Raw genomic sequence first — 24,507 nt, 5'->3', positions numbered from 1 at the left:
CCAATGACCTGGAAATTTGATTATCAAAAATGGCTCCCGTGGTTGACCCTGAAGGAACGTGTCTGTATCCCACAGCCAGACATTTCTTTTAATAGTGTGTTCATTAAAGTTACCTCTCTTTATTTACTGCCTCAACCCTAGGGCTATGGCAGTGTTAGTTTTTTTGGAAACTAGCCCATTTGTCAAGCATGAGGTATACGTGCAAGGGTTAACCTTTGGAACTGACTCAAGAACTGCACATAGAGGGGAGCAGTTAGCACCACAGCTTTACAGACTTTGTGATTTCATGCAAGTGTTATACGAATCAAATACAGGTGAGCTTAGTACTAAATTAGGATAGCTTTTATGATCTTTTAATAAGTTCACCAGGAGATCCTTGGGTGTTTTGCACAGATAGAGATCTTTGGAAGATCTGGAAGGAACCCATTGGAGGCCCCCGCATATAAGGCTGATGAGCATCAGGCAGCATCTGGGAAGAATATGGACTAGACATTGAGTCCAGACATTCCTGTATTTTTGTATGGAGAAAGGGAAAAGCACAAAAACGAGCTTCCCCAACTGTTAGGGCTTTAATTTTATTTTTTTCCTTTATCTTTCAATAAATGATGAATACAGAGTACTCTATATCTGATACCAGTGAGGAGGGAAACTGCAACATGACTACATGCCGGTTTCTGCACACATATCCTTTGAACAACTTGAATTTTCAGTTGGTCCCTGTTATATTTATTTATTTATTTTTTTGCAAAGCATTGATTTAAAAAACCAGACTATATTTTTGTCCTATTTGTTATGTAAATAATAGATATGCGAATAAGCTATTATAATCTTAACTTTATATTGCTATAAATGCTTCATAGACACAAGTAGCTAGCATAATAATGATGTTTTCATTTCTGACTAATATATAAGAATGTAGACTGCTTTAGTTTCTACATTTTCCTTTCTGGGAATTATTTTCAGACTAACAGGCAGGATTCCATTTACATGGGTAGAGAATTTTTCTTTTAACCATATCTTTACTAATGAAGATCTCTAAGACCTAGGCCATGGTTTGACAAACTGTTTCTTAAAGGGGCAAATATTTTTAGCTTCCCAGGCCATGTAGTCTCTACAACTATTCATGTCTGCCCATAGTTCAAAAGCAGCCATAGACAATATATAAACCAATAAAAGTTGACATACAAAATCATGCATCTGGTCTACAGGCCATAGTTTGCCTACCCTTGGCCTCAGCAGTGGAAAAAAGACAAAGAATCTTAAGACAGGAAAAATAAGATGCGTCTTGTGAATTTTTTCCAGTGAAGATTGCTTCATACAAGTTTTGTCGTATAACTATTTTACCTAGGAAGAGTCTTCTTGCCAGCATTAAAGTTACCCATTTGATTCTTTTGCACTTATCAAATACTGTTATTGTCATTAGTTGGCAGATTCTGATACAGTACATTTAGACAAGGTAATTGATTTCTATTGTTTTTTTTTTAAATCACTGTTTAATAAGAGTGCTCTCTTTTAAAAATATGTTATGAGTTGAATGTAAACCCCCACCCAGGTTGATTTTCGTAGAACAAATACGTGCGAAAAAACAGTTGATTTGTCAGTATATTTGTCTTTTTATAAGTAGTATTCATTTCATTTTCTGCTCTAATTTTCTCATTTGCGGCTGCAAATGTGTACTAGAAAACCAAATATTGTGATTCTGCTATTTTATTTTTTGTGTCCACCTACTTTAGAAAAAGATTTGAGGTGGCTCTGAAGTTATAATACTAAAAATGGAACAAGAAACAGGGAAATAAAAGTTACTGCTGCTGAACAGAATGTAGATTTGATGACCTTTCAGGCAGCCAAGCCTAGCCCACTGAAAATAAAATCCACGGTCCTTCCTATGGTCTACACAGCCCTGTATGATCCTCCTCCTTCAGGCTTCTGCTCAAATGCCACGTCTTCAGAGAGACTTTCTCGCTTACCTAACCAAGCAGTCCTGCTTGTTTTGTTTTCTTTCAGTTATTTCCTGACATGTATTTATTTATTTATTTATTTATTTATTTATTTATTTATTTATTTATATATTTATTTATTTATTTATTTATTTTAACGTTTTTATTTATTTTTGAGACAGAGAGAGACAGAGCATGAACGGGGGAGGGTCACAGAGAGAGGGAGACACAGAATCTGAAACAGGCTCCAGGCTCTTGAGCTGTCAGCACAGAGCCCGACGCGGGGCTCGAACTCACGGACCGCGAGATCATGACCTGAGCCGAAGTCAGACACTCAACTGACCAAGCCACCCAGGCGCCCCATATGTTTTATTTTTTTAAGATTTATTTTATTTTTTGAGTGCAAGTAAGGGAGAGGGGTGGGGGGAGAGAGACAGAATCCCAGATAGCCTCCACTCTGTGTGGGGCTCAGTCCCTTGACCTGGGATCATGACTTGAGCCAAAATCAAGAATTGGACACTTAACTGACTGAACCACCTGGGTCCCTCTATTTCCTGACATTATTATTATAGATCTCTTAGTTTCTTGCTTCTCTCTTTAGAATGAGAGCAAGAATTCTGTTTCTTCACTGTTAGATCTCCAGGATCTAGAACATTGCCTAGAACATAGCAGATGAATTTGATGAATAAATGAGCAAATTTTCCACTCAGTCATGATCTGAACCCCATTCTCCTGTCACACTGAACTTTATTTAGCCTTATGAACTATTCAGTATGTTCATTAATGCTACCAATACTTTGCACGTGTTCTTTTCTCTGATTTATATTCTTTCCTCTACATGCTTCCCTTTTCCTTCCTGGCTGTTTGTATGTAACCTTAAAAATCCAGTTTACATCCTACCTTCTTAATAAGTCTTCCTCAGGATTCCTAGAGTTAGTTTCTCCTCTATGGTGACATTATTTTGTTTGCATTTATATTCATTTAGCTTTCTGTGGTTATCCAGAATATATTCTTCATTTAAACTTTAATTTCAAAATGAGTAATAACTGCAGGTTTCAAAAATACGAATAAAAGTATTTATAGTAGAAAACCTCACTCCTGTTTCTGCCCCTAGCTGCACTATTACTGACAAGCCCTTTTTGCTTAACCACCTTACTAGTGTGTCCTTTGTGAATTTCTTTATGTAAATATAAGCAAGTCTATTCCATATTGGTACACAGCTTTCTGTATGTTTTTATAGTAGCATTGCCTTCTGTACATTTTTATTATTTGACTAGTCCTTACTAATGGATGTCTGTTTGTTTCCATTCTTTTGCTTTTATAAACAGTGCTGTGGCAAGGAATCTTTGTTTCATACGTGACCAGGTGTATTTTTAGGATAAATTCCTAGAAGTCGACTTCTGGGTTAATGTAGAGCATCCCTTACTTTATTTACCCTGATAACCTCCATACCTGGCAATGGAAGGGTCTTGGTAAATATCCAGACTGCCTAAATTCAGGCTGCTGGATGTTAGACCACTACTATGTCACCGGCAGATACTGTTTGTACTGTCAGTTCTCAAATCCTTTTTTCCTTCAGGATCCTGGATTTACAGGTGAGCCATTCTACTTTTTGGACATTCAGCCCTGTATGAATACAAACCCTACAGACCCTACAGGATTCTTCTTGAATTCCTTATTTATACTTTCATTTTATTATACTGCAGAATTTCAAGCAGAATATTCATTAATATGATGTCTGGCATATTGTGCGTATTCTCATGTAACCAGAACAAATTTGAGATTCAGTTGGCTCTTTTTATTGCCCATGTTTCTATTTGAATGTGGATGTCACCTATGGTTAAAATGCTACTGAGAACATTTTGTTATAAATGAGAGATTTTATGAGAAAGTGTTACTGTGCCTAGGTAGAAACTAAGATAAACACTCATTTATTCTTCTGACTTAATTTTTGAAAACTTAGTATTTGATATTTCTCTAGACATAAAGAAAATTTTGATTTGTTATTTTATCATGTAGGATTTGTGGTTGCTGGAATTAGCCTCAGATTTCTAGCACATTCTTCAAATGGTAATGATTGCTCATAATTCATGCCACAGCATTGAATGTATCATGATATAGAAGGCTTGACGTTGGCATGTCATGATATATTTTTGATGCAGACAGAACGAATCATATTTTTCAGGCAACTTATAAGGCAGGATACACTTAACATAGCAAAGGTGATGAGGATCTCCTGGGTGGAAAGAACATCCCTTGTGAAGAGTCTCCTTCAGGGTCTGACTTTGTCATTCATCGTATTTTAAGGCAGTCACATTGTGTGAACCCCGTTTACTGCTCATCCTTCATACCAGCTTCCTGAGAAAGTTGCAGAGGACTCCCGAGCAAACTGGCATCTATGATATTTTCAAGATTGTAATTTCTAGAACATCTCTTGGAGGCAGTATCCATTTTTCCCTCTGTCAACCACCACCTTTATAATACTGAACCTTCTTAATACCAGTAGCTTAACATTACACAGACTAGGTTGTCAGAAGCTTCTGTGAAGTTATTTTATTCAGTAAACTCTTGAAAAGCTAGGGAAATGTTTAATATATTTTAGAGCTTCATTCTGGATGACAAAAAAAAAAAAATTAAACAATATCTACTTGCCAAAGGAAAAGTTCTAGGTAACTGATTAGTTCATATATGTGGAAAAGCTTAACCTTTTGGGATAAGTCATTGTCATTGTAATGCCCTGTACTTTTTTTATCAAGATATTTATTCTTAATTGTATTTTAGAAGAGCTAACCTTTATAATAAGGAAAAAAAATGTGTGTGTGTTGGAAAGTTAATTTATATTGCTGTAATATGAACGGATGTGTGAAGAATCTGTTTTTGAATGAAAGGTTAGCAATTAGAAAATTCATTGTGGCACACACGTTCCGTTTGTTTTCAGCCTTTAAGGTATTACTTGAAAATACCAAATCCATTTAAAATTTCTTGTAAGCCTTGGTAAATACTTTCCTTGGATGATTTTTTTTTTTTTCCTTGCTGTGGTTTAAGAAACTCTCAGTTACTCTTTTAAGTTTTGGAGAGTCTGAAAGTGAGTGCTTATTACTCAGAGAATATTTTTTTAGTGAAGAAAGTAATTTAAAGAAATTAGAAGCAAAAGTTCTTTTATTTCCCAGAAACTCCATATTGGTTCAAGCTTACTCCGTTACTGTGAACTCTGTCTAATTTTCATAATTTTATTTATGTGCATGACATTAAATTTACATAAAGTAGAACAATGAAAATGTGACAAACTTTTAAGTACTAGGGAAGAGAAAGCATATTGAGTATGAAAAACAAGCAGTTTGCAAATGGGCTATATGTTCCGGGGAAGTCTAGGGGTGCTTTGTAATAGAAGACCCTTTGATAGATTGGCAAGGTTACAAGAAAGAAAAATACCACTGTGTAGCATCTTTCCAAGAGAATCTGCTTTTAGTTTCTAAATGTCTCTGTTTCTATGTGAGTGTTCTCATGTGACTTTTCATTCCACAGTTGTATTTATATTTATGGGCTTTGTTAGGTTAATGTGTTTTTGTGATTACTATGTAGAATTAGAATGGGGAAATCTTTCAGAAGGCTTTTTGTGTAGTTTTGTGTGTGGATACTTTCATGTTGAAGGTTGGAAGTGTGTGTGGTTCTGGCAGTTCATCTGCCCTAATAATCATGGGATTGTTTAAAAAAATTCAAGTATCTTGACAGACATTCCTAGTTTCATTGGGAATGGACTTAAATATAGAGCAAAGGTTGCTAAATAAATGGTAATTTGTACTACTAATATAGAATTTGCACCCCTAAGAAACTGGGAAAATATGTTTTTATTGGAACTGGGACAATTGATTTGAAACATATATAATGTTTATTTTTTAGATCCATTAAATATTTAGGGTCATTTTGGTAATTTAGGAACTTAAAAAAGTATGTTGCAAATGGATTTTTTCTTAGTTTATTTTGAGAGAGAGAGAGAGAGAGAGAGAGAGAGAGCGAGCATGTGTGGTGGGAGGAGCAGAGAGAGAGAAGGTGAGAAAAAATCCCAGGCAGGCTCTGTGCTGTCGGTGCAGAACTCAACATGGGACTCTATCCCACAACCCTGGGATCATGACCTGAGCCTGGCTGGATCAAGTCATAATTCTTAACTGAGCCACCAAGGTGCCCAAGCAAATGGATTATTTATTTTTATTTTTATTTTTATTTTTATTTTTATTTTTTAGAAAACTAAGCTACCATCTTAAGATTTGTTGTGGTTGAGAGGCAGCAGCCCAAAACAATCAAATGAAAGCAAATGTTACTGTTTTTAGGAGACTTAGTGACTTCTACATATAATCAAACCAATAGGGGAAAAACTCATTTTAGAATACTGAGGATGGGGGTGAGAGAGGAGAGATTTCCTTCTCCCTAAAGAAGCTCTTCACAAAACCAGTTGAACACCTATGTGTCATAGGTAACTTTTGCTATATGTAATTAAAAAAAAAAAAAAATTTAAAGTTTATTTCGAGAGAGAGCACAAAAAGGAGAGGGGCAGAGAGGGGGGGGAGAGAGAGAATCCTGAGCAGGCTCCTCCCTGTCAGCGCAGAGCCTGATGCGGGGCTTGCGAGATCATGACCTGAGCGGAAACCAAGACTTGGACACTTAACCGACTGAGCCACCCAGGTGCCCCATTTGCCATATGTAATTTATTTATTCAGCCTTTTTCAGAGTAAACTCTGTCAGTAATATTTGGAGAAAATAGCCTTGCTTTTACCTAGAAAAATATCTTATAGCAAATAAGGCGAATATAAACTAAATTAATGTATTAAGGATAAATGGAGTAACTGTCGGTAAAAAGACAATTTGGAAGTTTCAACTGAGTGGCCTTCTTGACCTTGATTTTGTTTTAAACAGTACTTGGAAATCATTTTAATGCATGCTCAAAAAGGATGTTTTTCACAAATGAAGTGATGAGTTTAAATACTTCATTATCATCCGTTGATTTTTGGTTAGTGCCCTTTATTTGGTATTTTGAAATGACTTTTGATAAGGGTTGCTAATCTTAGAGATTTTGAACTTGATATTCAAGGATGGACCATATGACTTCATGACTTCTTGGTACCTTAGAACAGTTCATCTATACATGACTTATTATTTATTACTCATGAGCAGTAGGCATTAGAGAAGAGATTTAAATTTGATTCTATCTTTAAGAAGACAAAATTTTAAAAATAAAACAGAACTCAAATCTCAATATCTTCTTTTTTTATTGATGATTTTTAATTTCTTTTTATTTTTTCATTCTATTAGGGCGACCTACCTTCTGTGGAATACCTCTTACAAAATGGAAGTGACCCAAATGTTAAAGACCATGCTGGATGGACACCATTGGTAGTTTTCTATTTGTTTTTTCATTCTCGTTTTATGTCTTATAGTTATTATACTGTATGCAGTTGTCTATACACTCTCTTTTTAATCTGAAGAACATACATTTCACTAAGCAAGAGAAAATGATTACTTTTCATCTAGCTTTTCAATTGTGACAGGGAAGAAATTGGCTGCCTTTTCACTGACTACCTTTAGATTTAGGAATCCAGTTACACCACATTGCTGAATGTAGCTAATAACATGGAGGTAATTATTGGAGCCGACATCAGGCCTCATTTTGCCACATTCCAAATTATTGGAACCAGATTTCTTGGAACAGAGAGGTCAGAGGGACTGGGTATAGGATTATATCATAAGGCAGTGACTCTTTTTTTTTAAATTTTTTTTTTCAACGTTTATTTATTTTTGGGACAGAGAGAGACAGAGCATGAACGGGGGAGGGGCAGAGAGAGAGGGAGACACAGAATCGGAAACAGGCTCCAGGCTCTGAGCCATCAGCCCAGAGCCCGACGCGGGGCTCAAACTCACGGACCGCGAGATATAAGGCAGTGATTCTTACTGAAGATCTATTGTAGCCTCATTTATACCCTACCCAATCGCAAATATATAGAGGCAGTAGAAATCTTTGCTTACAGTGAACATTTTTAAAAATCTGCTTATTATTACTAAAACTGCAATGTGGAGTATAATCTGGAAAACGAATAGCACAAATACATGGGAACAAGTGCTGTGTGAGCTAATTGCATGCAATTTGAAGACAGCTATAGAAGTGTCAACAGAGGAGGTAGAAGCCCTTACCCTGTAAGCTGGAAATTTATCATAAAATTGAGAGAGTCTTATTAAGCCAGGTGTAAAAAAGGTTTAAAGTTGTAGAGAATGACTTCTCCTTGCCAAATTTTTAAGCTGGGAGGGTTTAGTCTGGATCAGAGTCACTTTGTTGTTTTTGACTCTGCAGGCTAGTTAACCTTTTCAAAGAAAGGTCAATTTTTTTTTTTTTTTTTTTTTTAAAGCCAGTAAGGCAAGTTGTAAAAAAGATTGGTGAGTGATTTATTCGAGCACCTGATGTCTAATTTCTGTTATTTTCTCCTGGAAATAGACCTACAGATATTTGGTGGGGTATTGCCCATTATGAATTGATGTTCTTAAAAAGCACAGTATGTCAGTGGTTTATTAGAATATAGTATAGTGGCATTTTTAACAGTTCATTAGACATAAGGAAAGATTTGCACACGAGGCATCTTTGAATGCCTTGAATGAATGCCCTGTTAACGTCAGTAAGCTCTTTTTACTCTATGTTATTTGTGTTACCATCGACACCAGCCATACAGTAATCTGTAGCTTCAGGAAATAGTCTTGTCTTGTAAATACCCTCTCCAGGACACTCACTTTGTGGGGTGGTTATGTGTACATGCGGGTGCACCACTTAGGGTATGGCTAGGTACCTGATTTAGTAGATTCTATCAGCCTTGGAGAATTTCACCTTTTATGCATGATCTAGGTGTTAAATACTTTCTAAGTTTCTTGTTTTTAATTTTTTACTGTGGAACAGTTGAGGAGCTAGAGTTGGTTTATAGCTACATTTTCTTCTTAAAAAATGAGCAGTTGACTGAAGGCTCAAATAAATACCATCTTTTTCCATGAATTGCATACATCTTGATCATCATGTATGTCATCACTAAGATTGGTAATAGGGCTTTTACTCCGGGCCGACACTTACGGTCTGTATGAATATTTAGGTTAGACCAATTTACTGACTGAAGTTCACATTTATTTTTCTAAAGTGCAATTTTATTATGATATGATGCATTATTCTTCCTCATCACTTTTTTTACTTCTTATTTAATCAGCACGAAGCCTGCAACCATGGGCACCTGAAGGTGGTGGAATTGTTGCTACAGCACAAGGCGTTGGTGAACTCCACTGGGTATCAGAATGATTCACCACTTCATGACGCTGCCAAGAATGGGCACATGGATATAGTCAAGCTCTTACTTTCTTATGGAGCCTCCAGGAACGCCGTGTAAGTTGTTCAACTTAAAACCTGGTTTTTAGTTGACTTGTGTTCTTGAGTGAAGGCTGTGAAGAAGCAAGGACTTGAATACCGAAGTTGGTGGCTGTCTTTCTTGTCTTTCACAACTGAGGTTAGACATGACCATTATATTCTGTATTTAAAATCAGCACTCATGCTCTTTTCCTTTGTGATACTTACATATTTGAGGGAGATTTGCTCCTTTAATTCAGAAACAATTGCCAAGTTAATTTTGGACAAATTCACTTACTTAGAGTCTGTAGATTGAGTCATACTTATTAATAAGAAAAGAATTAGAAGCACAGAAATAACTGTTTTGTATGCTTCCCAGTATTTGAGAATTTGTTTTAAATATTCTATTTTTTTATGATTTTCCTGCATATTTAGTTAAAATATGTAAGAATTTTGATGTTGGGCAAGTGCTATTGAGTTATTTCTTAGATTTTTCACATCATTCAAATGAAGCTGTGGGTAAATTGTTTTGCAATGTCAGGGCACAGAGATGCATTAGTGAATGCTGGCGGCTGCATTTTAAAATCGCTATTGTCAACAGTGTCACAAGCAATTGCCATATGTGGATTTTATATCTTTAATCTATAACTTGGTTCATGTCTCCCTATATATTATTTTATTCTTTTCAGTTAATGAGGTAGTTGAAATGGCAATAGAAGAATTGCCTCTTCATGTCCCCATTGCTTCAATAGGTTTAGAAAGAGCACCTGAAAATCAGGCTTACTGTGGTTACAGAGGCAAATAAGAATTACAAAATGCAGAACTTCTAGGTTGTAATTTTTTTATAGCATAATTGAAAAACAAATTAATAAATAATGCAGGAATGTACCATATCTTGGTGCTGTTAGTTTTGGTAAGTGTGTCTAATATCCTTTGTGTGTATCACATGTGATGAGATAGTTGGGGCAAACTCAAGGGATACATATTTTTATGTATTTTTATTTTTCCGGTTTGTGAGTGTGTGTGCTCATGCGCGTGCGTGCGCACACACACACACACACACACACACACACACACACATTATATATATATACACATGGACCTAACAGATATGACCCTCCTGGGGGGATAGCCAGCCATTTGATAAAGCAAATGGTTACTTGGGTCAGGTGAAACTGAATAGTTTCCATCCGTGGGTTCTTAAATCAGCCATGACTACTTTAATGAATGGAGCACTGGTCAGGGCGTTAGGGAATTCAGCTTTTATTTGTGACTCCATTATTGACTTTATAGCCTCAGGCAGGTTAATTTCTGTGCCTTGGTGTCCTCACCTATAAAACATGGGTGATGCCTGCTGCTTTTCTGTTTTTTTCAGAGTATAGTGAGGATTAATGAGCCAAAACACAGGGCCTGTCTTGTGGTTTGTACACCATGATTCTTCACTATACTGTGAAGCTTATTAATATACAAGGTGTGGGCATGAGACAGTGAGCCTAGTCTGCCTTCACAGGTGCCCCTCAGATAAATATGTTGTTTTTAAATAGGCTTACCTAGCGAAGTGGCAGATTTAGGTATATCTGTAGCCCAGCACCATCCAGTAGATCTTTCTGTATTGATGGAAATGCTGTATATCTGTGCTGAGCACTCAGTAGCCACTAGCCATCTGCTGCTGTTGAAGACTTAAAATGTGGCTGTTGCTACTGAGGAACTAAATTTGGAAATGTATTTTATTTTAATTGAATAGCCACATGTGCCAAGTGGCCACTGAATTGGACAGCTGGTTGATATAGTTAGGATAGTGGGGAAGAAGGATTTATTTGGGGAAAGGCTGGGAATAACATTAGGTAGAGGACGGTTAGGGAACCATGGAAAGAATGCAGCAGTAGATTGAATCTAGGGTTTAAGAGTGTGATAGCTGTTTCTAAATATTGTTATTCCTTTTTTTCCCAGACTGGTTGGTGGTCATCATCCTTAAGTATTTGCTGTGTTTTTCGCTGTTTTATTTCCTAGTAGTGGTTGTTCACCTAATTGACTTCACCCGTTTCCTAACTGGTCTCCTTCTTTTCAAATGGCTTTTCTTTTGTTCATTCCCCATTACTGCAACCCAAGAACTTCAAAAAATAAATAAATAAGTAAATAACACAAGTCTGGCCAAATCACTTACTGGCTTAAAACTCTTCATTGGCACCTCTTAATGTTTTTCAAAACTTTCAGACATTCATTTGTGGTGCAAGTTAGTAAGTATTTGAATGCATGAAAAGATGGTATATTTTTTCCTCTCTTTTGAAAAAGGGTCCTATGAGATGACAACAGGAATTGCTTCCCTCTGCTCCCTAATTCACTATAAGTGTGGAGTGAAAGTCTAAAGCCATGTTTCCATAAGCTGCACCTTTGCTAGGGTGGTAGAACTGGTTTCCTACGTGCTCCGCGGGCAGAATTGTTAGTCTCTTGTCCACTGGGCATCCATAATCCATAGCATGTTACCTTTTGTGGGTTCATGGCTTTCCAAAGTAATTCCTATAGCCTTGGTGTTTTTAAGATCTGTTTTTCTGCCAGAGTTCTATATATTGTCTTTTTGAATTAAGTACTGACAAGTGACTATAGATGAAATTCATTCCTTGACTTCCTTCAAGAGGAGCATGGGGAGGGGCATGGGAACTGTATGGGCTTCTTAGTACTCTTTTTTTTTTTTTTTTTTTTCCCCCTTTCTCCTGAAGCTCTTGTCTGGTAAGATGGCTCCTTAATGCCACCTTATAAGCCATTAATATCTCAGACTCTGGAATCTGAGTTGGCAAGCATAATACTTTCTGTTGTTTTTTTTAATTTAAATTTTAGTTAATTAACATACTGTGCAATATTGGTTTCAGGAGTGCAATTCAGTGATTCATCACTCACAAGTATATTACTTTTATTTTCTCTGCTTATTATATCTCTTTTACTCTTTTTTTTTTTTTTTTTTTTTAGGAATAGTTGACATAGCACGTTACTTTAGTTTCGGGTGTACAACATACGGATTCAACTAGTTTGCATATTACACTACGCTCGCCACAAGTCTAGCTGCCATCTGTCACCATATAGTGCTACTGCAGTGCCACTGACTGTATTCCCTGTGCTGTTTCCCATGTTCCCGTGACTTACTCGTTCCATAACTGGCAGCCTGTGTGTCCCACTCCCCAACCATCAGTTTGCTTGTATCTCTTTTACACCTAATGGAACTTTTCTCTCAATAACCAGAACTAGGAAGAAGGTTTGGAACTGGAAAGGGCAAAGGCTGTTGTTTGTCCTTTGCTTTTTATGGCTTAGTTCTTTGCTCGAAGTTGTAGGTGGGTAGGGTCTTTCTGCTTCATCTGTGTTTCTAAATGGCAGTCTTCAGCTCCGTAACATTTTGGCAGTCTTCTTCATTCCCTCAAGGTTCAAGTAGTCTGTTTTACTTAGATGCCTTCATTTCCTGGTTCTTCAGTGACATCCTGTTAGGTTTTCTCCTACTCTTGCCCTGCTCCTTTACTTCCTCATCCCCCACTTGGTTATCTGCTCCTTCTGTTCTAGTGGAGTAAACTGATTACAGAGCCATGTGACACATACCTTCATAGGCCAGTGCGTAAGATTGTGTGAAAATCTAGAGTAGGGACTGTAAGTGAGACTAGAGGAAGTCATGAAAGACTTTTTAGGGGAAGGAGCACTTCTACTGAATTTTGAAGAATAGGGGGATGGGCTTTTCAGAAAGAGATGGTGGGTGGTACGGCCAAGACTGCTTGTCTATTCAGTTCTAGGAGCTTCGATTAGTGACGGTAAGACTGGTATTAAAGGGACAATGATAAGAGGCTGGAGAAGGTGGCAGAGGCAGACAGAGGCATAGAGTTCAAATGTTACATTGGAAAGTTCTTCCTGCACATGGGCCAGGACCTCAGTGAAGAGGTGTGTCCAATAACCTGGAGAGGTGAGTCTGAGCTGAGGTAGTGACAGTGAGCAGTGTTGGGGGTGGGGGTGGGGGCGGGAGGGAGAGAACTCACTCTTTTCATCAGCTTCTTCCTTCACGTGAAGTCTGATAAGAAATATCTTAGTAGGGTTGTGATTAAAATTGGGTAAGGGTGTGGATTATAGTGGAATTTGATTTTTCATTGAGAAACAGTATGTTTTTCCATTTATTTGAGCCTTCTGTTACACATCTTAGTAAAGTTTTTCATCTATTTTATATGTATCTGCATTTATGCATGCACTTAACTATTAGATTTTTCTAGGCATCTGATTCTTTTGTTGCTCTGGTTAACTGGATGTTCTGTTAATAAATACAACTTGTCATTCCTGATGTATAGGGAAGCTGTTGATTTTAGTACATTTCTCTTATATCTAGCCAACACCTAATTCTAAGGATCTGATTATCATTTATCAATTCTAACTTCTTATTGCATTTGCCAGTGTTTGTGGAACAATATTATAAAATAATGGTGATAGTTGGCATACTTGTTTTATTCTCATTTTTCAAAAATATTGACTCTAGGTTTACAGTCAGTATTAAAATCAATATTAAAAAATAAAGATCTTCTATTTATTTTGCTATTTTTTAAGAAGACTATACCTTATTAAATGATTTTTAGCTTATAACGAGGTGATCTTAGACCTTTTGCCTATTGGTATCATTAATACATTTTAAAATATCTTTTTAAGTTTTATTTTATTTCAAGAGAGAGAGAGAGAGGGAGAATTGCCAGCATGAGTTGGGGAGATGCAGAGAGAGGAGAGAGAATCCCAAGCGGGCTCCTCACTGTCAGCGCAGAGCCTGATGCGGGGCTTGAACTCAGGAACCATGAGATCATGACCTGAGCCGAAATCAGATTCTTAACTGACTGAGCCACCTAGGCACCCCTACATTTTAAAATATTAAACCATGTTGTATTTCTGTGATAAACTTAAATATACTGTGCTATTCTTTAAGCAAATACTTTACCTCAGTTTGCTAGGATTTTATTTAGTATTTTTGCATTTCTAGTTATAAGTTGAAATTATCTGGTTTTTTTATTTTTAATTTTTTTGCCCGCAGATTTTTATATTAAAATTATATTCACAGTTCCTTTTTAAAAATTTATTTAAAAAATTTTTTTTTTAATTTTTTTTTTTTAACGTTTATTTATTTTTGAGACAGAGAGAGACAGAGAATGAACAGGGGAGGGTCAGAGAGAGAGGAAGACACAGAATCCGAAGCAGGCTTCAGGCTCTGAGCTGTCAGCACAGAGCCCGACGCGGGGCTCGAACTCACAGACCGTGAGATCATGACCTGAGCCGAAGTCGGACGCTTAACCGACCGAGCCACCCAGGCGCCCCTATTTAAAAATTTTTAATTCAGTATGGTTAACATACTGTTATATTAGTATCAGGTGTACAATATAATGATTTAGCAATTCCATACATTACTCAGTGCTCATCAAGGTAAGTGTACTCTTAATCCTTTTCACTTATTTCACCCATCTCCACATATCCCCTCTGGTAATCGTCTGTTTGTTCTCTACAGTTGAGAGTCGATTTTTGGTTTGCTTCTCTTCCCCTTTTTTTTCTTCCTTTGTTCATTTGTTTTGTTTTTTAAATTTTATATATGAGTGAAATCATTTGTTATTTGTCTTTCTTTGACTGGCTTGTTTCACATAGCATTTACTCTCTAGATCCATCCATGTTGTTGCAAATGGCAAAATTATATTCTTTTTTATGGCTGAATAATACTCCACTGTGTGTGTGTGTGTGTGTGTGTGTGTGTGTGTGTGTGTGTGTGTACACACATATATATACTGCATCATTATTCATTCATCAAATGATGGACCTTTGGACTGCTTCCCATAGTTTGGCTATTGTAAATAATGCTGCAATAAACATCAGGGTGTATGTATCCCTTCAACTTGGTGTTTTTGTATTCTTTGGGTAAATACCCAGTAGTGCAATTAGTGGATCCATAGTGGATCATTCTACTTTTAATTAAAAAAAAATTTTTTTTAATGTTTGTTTTTGAGAGAGAGAGAGGGAGACACCAGAGCTTGAGCAGGGGAGGGGCAGAGAGCTAGGGAAACACAGAATCTGAAGCAGGCGCCAGGCTCTGAGCTGTCAGCACAGAGCCCGACATGGGGCTTGAACTCATGAACCATGAGATCATGACCTGAGCTGAAGTCAGATACTTAACTGACTGAGCCACTCAGGAGCCCTTCTATTTTTAATTTTTTGAGGAACCTCCATACTGTTTTCCACAGGGGCTGCACCAGTTTGCATTTCTACCATCAATGCAAGAGGGTTCCTTTTTCTCCACATCCTCCTCAACATGTGTGTGTCTTGTGTTGTTGATTTTAGCCATTCTGACAGGAGTGATAGCTCATTGTGGTTTTGATTTCCATTTCCCTGATGATTAGTGATGTCGAACATCTTTTCAGATGTATGTTTGCCATCTGGATGTCTTCTTTGCAGAAATGTCTGTTCATGTCTTCTGCCCATTTTTAATTGGATTATTTGTGGGTGTTTTTTGGTGTGGAGTTGTAGAAGTTCTTTATATATTTTGGATACTAACCTTTTATTGCTATGTCCTTTGCAAATATCTTCTCCCATTCTGTAGGTTGTCTTTTAGTTTTGTTGGTTGTTTCTTTCAATATGCAGAAGCTTTTTATTTTGGTGTAGTCACAATAGTTTATTTTTCTTTTGTTTCCCTTGCCTCAGGAGATACCTCTAGAAAGATGTTGCTATGGCTGATGTCTGACACAGTACTGCCTATGCTCTCTTAGAGGATTTTTATGGTTTCAGGTCTCATATTTAGACCTTTATCTATTTTGAGATTATTTTTGTGTGTGATGTAAGAAAGTGGTCCAGTTTCATTCTTTTGCATGTTGCTGTCTAGTTTTCTCAACACCATTTGTTGAAAAGATTGTCTCTTTTCACTGGATATTCTTCCCTGCTTTGTCAAAGATTAATTGACCATATAATTGTGGGTTTATTTCTGAGGTTTATATTCTGTTCCAGTGATTTATGTGGCTGTTTTTGTGCCAGTACCATATTCTTTTGATGACTATAGCTTTGCAATATACTTGAAGTCCGAAATTGTGATGCCTCCAGCTTTGTTTTCCTTTTCAAAGTTGCTTTGGCTCTTTGAGTCTTCTATGATTTCATACAAATTTTAGGATTGTTTATTCTAGTTTTGTGAAAAATGCTGTTGGTATTTTGATAGGGGTTGCATTAAATCTGTAGATTGCTGGGGCTCCTGGGTGGCTCAGTCAGTTGAGTGTCAGTTTCGGCTCAGGTCATGATCTCACCACTTGTGGGTTTGAGCCCAGCGTCAGGCTCTGTACTGACAGCTCAGAACCTGGAGCCTGCTTCAAATTCTGTGTCTCCCTCTCTCTCTGCCCCTCCCCTATTCATGCTCTTTCTCTCTCAAAAATAAATAAATTTAAAAAATTTTTAAAAAAAATCTGTAGATTGCTTTGGGTAGCTAGTACAGACATTTTAACAATATTTGTTCTTCCAATCAGTGAGCATGGAATGCCTTCTTATTTTCCATTCGTGTTGTCTTCAATTTCTTTCATCAGTATTTTATAATTTTCAAAGTACATGTCTTTCACCTCTTTGGTGAGGTTTATTCCTAGGTATCTTACTATTTTTGGTGCAGTTGTGAATGGGATTGTTGTCTTAATTTCTCTTTATGCTGTTTAATTATTAGTGTTATAGACGTGCAATAGATTTGTGCACATTGATTTTATATCCTCTGACCTTACTGAATTCATTTTTCAGTTCTAGTAGTTTTTTGGTTGAGTCTTTTGGGTTTTCTTTATATGGTATCATGTCATCTGCAAATAGTGAAAGTTACCAATTTGCATGCCTTTTATTTCTTTTTGTTGTCTGATTGCTGTGGCTAGGGCTTCTAGTGCTATGTTGAATAAACATGGTGAGATTGGACATCCTTGACTCGTTCCTGACTTTAGGGGAAAGCTCTGTTTTTCCCCTTTAAGTATAATGTTAGCTGTGTTTTTCATGTAAAGCTTTTATTATGTTGAGGTATATTTCCTTGAAACCTACTTTGTTGAGGATTTTTATCATGAATGGATGTTGTACTTTTTCACATGCTTTTTCTGCATCTATTGAAATGATCATATGTTTTTTATCTTTTTTGTTTTGATATGATGTATCAAATTGATTTACTTGTGAACATTGAACTACCCTTGCATCCCAGGAATAAATCCTCCTTGATTGTAGGAATTGATTTTTTCTTAATGTATTGTTGGATTCAGTTGGATACTTTGTCAGTGTTTTTTTTTTTTTTTTTTTTTTCAACGTTTATTTATTTTTGGGACAGAGAGAGACAGAGCATGAACGGGGGAGGGGCAGAGAGAGAGGGAGACACAGAATCGGAAACAGGCTCCAGGCTCTGAGCCATCAGCCCAGAGCCTGACGCGGGGCTCGAACTCACGGACCGCGAGATCGTGACCTGGCTGAAGTCGGACGCTTAACCGACTGTGCCACCCAGGCGCCCCTGTCAGTGTTCTTAAGAGATACTGGCCTGTATTTCTCTTGATGTCTTTATGTGGTTTTGCTATCATGGTAATGCTGGCCTCATAGAATGAAAATGGAAGTTTTTCTTTCTATGTTTTGGAGAACTTTGAAAATAATAGGTATTAACTCTTAAATGTTTGGTAGAGTTCATCTGTGAATCTGTCTAGTCATGGACTTTTGTTTGGTGGGAGTTTTTTGATTACTCATTCAACCTCATTGTTGGTAATTGGTCTATTCAGGTTTTGTATTTCCTCCTGCTTCAGTTTTGGTATGTTACATGTTTCTAGGAACTTATCCATGACTTCCAGTTTGTCCAGTTTGTTTCATAATATTCTCTTAAAGTCCTTTGTATTTCTGTGGTGTTGATTGCTATTTATCCTCTTTCATTTGTGATTTTGTTTTTCTTTGAGTACTGTCTTTTGTTTTTTGATGAGTCTGGCTAGAGGCTTATCAACTTTGTTGACCTTTTCAAAGAGCCATCTTTTGGTTTCATTGATTTGCTTGTTCATTTACGTATTCATTTTTAGTTTCTGTATCATTTCTTTCTGCTCTCGTCTTTATGATTTCTCGTTTTGGGCTTTATTTGTTTTTCTTTTTCTAGCTCCTTAGGTATAAGATTAAGTTGTTTATTTGAGATTTTTCTTTTTTCTTGAGGTAGGCATGTATTGCTATAATCTTCCCTCCTAGAACCCCTTTTGATGCATTCCAAAGATTTTGGACTTTTGTGTTTTTGTTTTGTTTTGTTTTTAAATGTTTACTTATTTTTGGAAGAGCCCAAGTGAGGGAGGGACAGAAAGGGAGAGAGGGGGACAGAGGATCTGAAGGGGGCTCTGTGCTGACAGCAGTGAGCCCATTGTGGGACTCAGATTTAACTGTGAGATTATGACCTGAGTTGAAGTCAGATGCTCAACCGACTGAGCCACCCAGGTCCTCAGACCATTGTGTTTTCATTGTCGTTTGTCTCCATGCATTTTTTGCTTTCTTCTTTGATTTCTTCTTTGATTCCCAGTCATTGTTTAGTAGCATGTTATTTAATCTCCTTATATTTGTACTCTTTCCAGATTTTTTCTTGTGGTTGATTTTTAGTTTCATTGTGTTACTGTCTGAAAAGATGCATGGTATGACTTTGATCTTTTTTAATTTGTTGAGACTTGTATTGTGACCTATGTGATCTATTTGGGACAATGTTCTGTGTGCACTTGAAAGAAATGTGTATTCTGCTGTTTTTGGATGGAATATTTTGAATATATGTGTTAAATCCATTTGACCAGTATGTCATTCAAGGTCCCTGTTTTCTTGTTGATTTTCTCTTTTGATATGGGTCAATTTATGTAAGTGGGGTATTAAAGTCCCCTACTATTGTATCACTATTGATTGTTTCCTTTATGTTTGTTATTGACTGATTTATGTACTACCATGTTGAATGCATAAATATTTATATTCTATCTTTAAAAAAAATTTTTTTTAATTTACATTTATTTATTTTTGAGATACAGAGTGAGACAAAGCATGAGCAGAGGAGGGGCAGAGAGAGAGGGAGACACAAAATCTGAAGCAGGCTCCAGGCTCTGAGCAAGTGGTTAGCACAGAGCCTGATGTGGGCTTGAACCCACGAACTGTGAGATCATAACCTGAGCCAAAGTCGGACGCTCAACCGACTGAGCCACCCAGGTGCCCCTATATTTGTTCTGTCTTCTTGTTGGATTGCCCTCTTACTAATTATATAGTGTTCTTTGTCTTGTGGTACAGTCTTTGTTTTAAAGTCTGTTTTGTCCTATGTAAGTATTGCTACCTAGGCTTTCTGTTGACATCCATTTGCATGATAAATGTTTCTTCATTCTCTCACTTTCTATCTGCATGTGTCTTTAGGTCTGAAGTGAATCTCTTGTAGTCAGCATATGGATGGCTCTTGTCTCTTTAGCCTTGCCATCATGTCATCCTGTGTCTTTTGATTAGAATGTTTAGTCCATTTGCTTTCAAAGTAATTATAGCTAGGTATGTATTATTGCCATTTTGTTACTTATTTTGCTGTTGTTTTTATAATTCTCTGATCTTTTCTTGCTCTCTTCTCACAGTTTTCTGTCTTTCTTTAGTGATACATTTGGACACCTTTGTTTTTATTTTTTGCATGTCACTGGTTTTTGATTTGTGGTTACCATTAGTTTTGTATATAATGTCTTCTGCATATAGCAGTCTATATTAAATTGATAGTTGTTTAAGTCTGAATCTATTCTCTACTTATCTTGCCCCATGTTTTAGGTATATGGTGTCATACTTTACATCCTTTTGTTTTGTGAATCACTTGACTTTTATAGACATGCTCATTTTTACTGCTTTTGTGCTTCCTACTTTTCTTACCCTTACTTACGGTCTTTTCTTCCCACTTAGTTCCATTTAATGTTTCTTGCAGGGCTGGTTTAATGGTTATGTATTCCTTTAGCTTTTATTTGTCTAGGAAACTTTTTTTCCCCCCTCCTATTCTGAATAATAGCCTTGCTGTGTAGAGTATTCTTGGCTGCAGATTTTTCCTTTCAGCACTGTGCATATATCATGCCATTCCCTTCTGACCTGCAAAGCTTCTGCTGAAAAATCCGCTGATAGTTGTATGGAGTTTCTTATGTGTAACTATCTTCTTTTCTCTTGCTGCTTTTCAAATTCTGTCTTTATCATTACTTTTTGCTGTTTTAGTTACTATGTACCTTGGTGTGGACCTTCCTGGCTTGATTTTGTTGTAGGAAGCTCTGTGCCTCCTGGATCTAGATATCTTTTTACTTCCCCAGCTTAGGAAAGTTTTTAGCAGTTATTTCTTCAATTAAATTTTCTGCCTCATTTTTTCTCTTTTTTCTTCTTCTGGGGTCTCTCTAATATTTGCATTATATTACACTTGATGGAGTCCCTGAGTTCTTTTAGTCTGTTTTCAATTTGTATAATTTTTTTTCTCACCCCTGGTCACTTGATTACTTTCCATTACTCTGTACTCTCAGTCACTAATTCATTTTTCTGCTTCCTGTAGCTTACTATTTATTCTGTGTACTTTATTTTTAATTTTAATTTCATTTATTTTATTCTTCATCTCTGGCTCTTTTTAAGGGTCTCACTGATGTCCTCCACCTTTTCCTCAAGTCCAGTGAATGTCTTTATTATCATTACTTTAAATTCTTTATTAGGCATTTTTTTTATCTCCATTTTATTGAGCTCTCTTGTTGTGATTTTGTCCTGTTCTTTCATTTGAGACATATTCTTCTGTTTCATCATTTTGTCTCTGTTTCTTTCTTTCTTTTTTTTTTTTTTAATGTTTGTTTATTTTTGAGAGAGGGAGACAGAGACAGAGTGTGAGTGGGGAAAGGACAGAGAGAGAGAGAGAGACAGAATCCAAAGCATTGGGCTCGAACCCATGAACTGTGAGATCATGACCTGAGCCAAAGTTGGATGCTTAACCATCTGAACCACCCAGGTGTCCTTCTCTGTGTCTGTTTCTGTGTGTTAGGAAAGTCAGCCAAGTCTCCTGCCTTGTGAAGTGATGGCCTTATGAAGAAGAGGTCCTGTAGTGTCTTGCAGTGCAGTGTCCCCTGTTCACCAGAACATGGCACTTCATGGGTGTCTCCTGTGTGTGTTGTGTGAGCCCGGCTATTGTGTCCTGACTGCTTTTTCCTTCAATCTAGTCATCTGCAGTGGTTCTCTTTGCCAGTTGTGGACAGTGTTGGGTCCCTGGCAAGGGTGGGGTGCACAGTTTTAACAGGATGCGTGATATTCCATGAGGGCCCTCTACCACTACCAGGACCAAGGCCCTGTGAAGTCTGCAGGTAGGGAGATGTGGTATTAGCAAGGCTTGCACGGGTCTTCTGGGGGAGGGGACCCACAGCGTTGGAACTGAGGCCGGCTCGACTGGCGGGAGCGGGGCTTGCTATAGATAAGTTAATAAATGTTGGCGCTGCACTGTTGCCCACAGGTGGCTGTGTGTTCATGCCTGGCAACAGGGGAGGGAAATGTTCTTGGTGTAGTCTCCCTGCAAAACCTACCCCTTGCTCTGAGATGAGTAAATAACTCTTCCCGTATCCCCCAGGTGTTTCCAAACTGCTGCTGCAAGATGCTGCTGCATCTCCCCAGGCTGTATGTTGAGCTTTCTTTAAGGCCTGAATTCTACTTCCTAATGCCCTCTGGGCTCTCCCAGAGGGAGAGTATTCAAATTTCAGGCTTTAAGTCCTGCTGGTCGTAAGAACTGTGAAGCTTCTTTCACTTTCAAAGCCAAATGTTTTGGGGATTTGTCTTACCTGTGTAGGCTCCCATGATAGTCCTTCTCTGTGCCTGTGGCTCCTTCCCTCCCAGGGAGGCTGTGGTCCAATTAGCTTCCTACCACTTACATGCCCTTCCTACCTTCTTCAGTGTGACCTCTACTCTTCTCTCTCATTGTGGGGTTTGTTCTGCCAAGCTTTGGGTTGTTTTCTGGGTTATTTACACTGATATGAGTGTTATCTAGTTGTATCCGTGGGGCAGGGTGATCTTAGGGTCCTCTTACTCCTCCATTTTGCCAGCCTCTTCTCTTCCACTTCCTAGAAAGATACTCAAGGATGCTTTCTGCCTTCTCTGGTCTCTGGAACACGCGTGGAGTATCTTACAGAAATAAGCTCTCCCTCCATTCGGCACATCATTATCTATTTTGATAATTTGTATAATATATAATATTTGAAAATCTCTCCAGTTTTGTTACTAGTAGTTGCTACTCTGAAATAGTAACATATTGATAGTAGAATACAGGAACTAGAGTGAAGATGGACTTTTTGTTGTCTCATTACTTTATCTTTACATATATTTTATATTTTATTTTTTTAATGTTTATTTATTTTGAGAGAGAGAGAGAGAGTGCCAGTAGGAGAGGGGCAGAGGTAGAAGGAGAGAGAGAGAATCCTAAGCAGGCTCTGCACTGTAAGCAAGGAGCCTGACATGTGGCTTGAACCCACAAATGGCAAGATCATGACCTGAGCCAAAATCAAGAGTCAGATGCTTAACAACTGAGCCACCCAGATGCCCTTTAAATTTATCTTTACATATTCCCTGTATGCTATAAAAATAAAGTGTACTTATTTTTCAGTTTTATCTGAGACTGTGATTTTTAGTAGTCTGCCCATGAAGATCATCTTACTGTTGCTTTGCATAGGGCATACCAGCGAGACAGGGTCTGTGAGGAAATACTGTATTTATTATATTTCTTATATGTATAGCAGAGTATCGCAAACCCATAAAGGTTTGGATCTGCCTTTATATGATTTAGTCAAATGCTGTGATTGTTCTTGAGTACTGAATGTTAAAAAATACTATCTTTATTTCCACATACTTCAGGGCCCTTTAAGCTAAGGAGGCATGTAAGCCAGCCTTGGGTCCACTGATTTGCACTGTAGTATAGACACAAGGAATTGGTGGTTAATATAGTTCCTATTGAAAGCATGTTTAATAGACGACTTATGTCCTTGACACCAAACGTAGATTCTTTTTACTCGACATTTGATATATTTTGATTGATTTTATACCTTTTCTGCTACTGTAGGAATTTCACTTGAATTATTTCAATTGGGTGTAAAGCAAACTTGTAGAGAAGAGTAAAGATTTTTATAATTTAGTCTTGGGAGGGAGAAGAAAACGTGAGACAAAATCCAGCCTTAGACTAAGGCTATTTTTGGATGTCTTTGGAATGTAGCAAAGCTTGTATATGAGGACTAAGGGATCCATGTTAGAAAGTTCTGTATTCGGATATGTTCTGCTATTAAGTTGTCATAAATGGTGCTAAGACCATGAGACTTGGCGTGCCTGGGTGGCTCAGTCAGTTAAGCATCTGACTTCGGCTCAGGTCATGATCTCAGTTTGCGAGTTCGAGCCCTGTGTTGGGCTCTGTGCTGACAGCTCAGAGCCTGGAGCCTGCTTCAGCTTCTGTGTCTCCCTCTCTTTCTGCCCCCCCCCCCCCACTCACACTGTCTCTCTCAAAAATAAACAAACATTAAAAAAAAATTAACCAAAAAGACCATGTAACTTAAAATTTTGGAGAGAAGGCTCAAGAACCATTTTTTTTTTAGTATTGCTTATAACGTGTGAAAATAACAGTCTTTTTATAGCCCAGGCGGTGGAAAGAGTCAACAACTCAGTAATATAATTAGGAATTGAATATTTATGGAAGGCCAGGTATGAGAAAAGAAAGAATGGAATATGGTTTATCACAAAGCTAAATGAATTTAAAAGCAATTTGTTGAATACTGGTGGGAGAAATCTTGAAACCTTATAAGGTAAGACTTGGTAACTAGGAATTAACTACGTATAGTACTATCATTGATATTCTTTATCTACTGTCTTCATTGTTTAATTTAAAAAATCCAGGGACTTTTAAAAGTTCACCAGTGAAGTCTTCTAGTCCTGTATTTTCTCATGGAAGCTGTGATTCTCAGCTGTGAACTTCCTACTGTAAGGTTTTGGGGCCCTAAGTCTTTATGATAATGGAGGGAATATGTGTATAGTAGAAGGTCATATATATCTACTTCAAACTTTATCTTTTGTTTAGACTTAATGTTATTCTAATACCTTACTGTTTTTTAAATCACAGTTTACTTACTTACAGTACTTTCTTATTTGCTTTGGCCTTTTGCTATGTGAACTTTGCCACTTTTAAAAATACATTTTACATTTAAATATAATATTAATTCATTTAAC

General features: G+C 37.2%; 1 protein-coding gene across 5 annotated transcripts in view; it reads left to right on the top strand.

Moving 5' to 3' along the window:
- The window catches only part of BARD1 (BRCA1 associated RING domain 1), an 84,178-nt gene that overhangs the window by 31,326 nt on the left and 28,345 nt on the right, over positions 1-24,507 (top strand). For all 5 annotated transcript variants that reach the window (XM_006935532.5, XM_023259666.2, XM_019838636.3 and 2 more), the window contains 2 exons: positions 7,245-7,325; positions 9,170-9,342. In XM_006935532.5, the coding sequence (XP_006935594.3) occupies positions 7,245-7,325; positions 9,170-9,342 (254 nt within the window). The remainder of the gene's footprint in view (positions 1-7,244; positions 7,326-9,169; positions 9,343-24,507) is intronic.

The sequence above is a fragment of the Felis catus genome, chromosome C1 (assembly GCF_018350175.1).
Source record: "Felis catus isolate Fca126 chromosome C1, F.catus_Fca126_mat1.0, whole genome shotgun sequence".
NCBI classification, from domain to species: Eukaryota; Metazoa; Chordata; class Mammalia; order Carnivora; family Felidae; genus Felis; species Felis catus.
The sequence above is the reverse complement of the archived record's forward strand: the minus strand, read 5'-3'. Positions and strand labels throughout refer to the sequence as shown.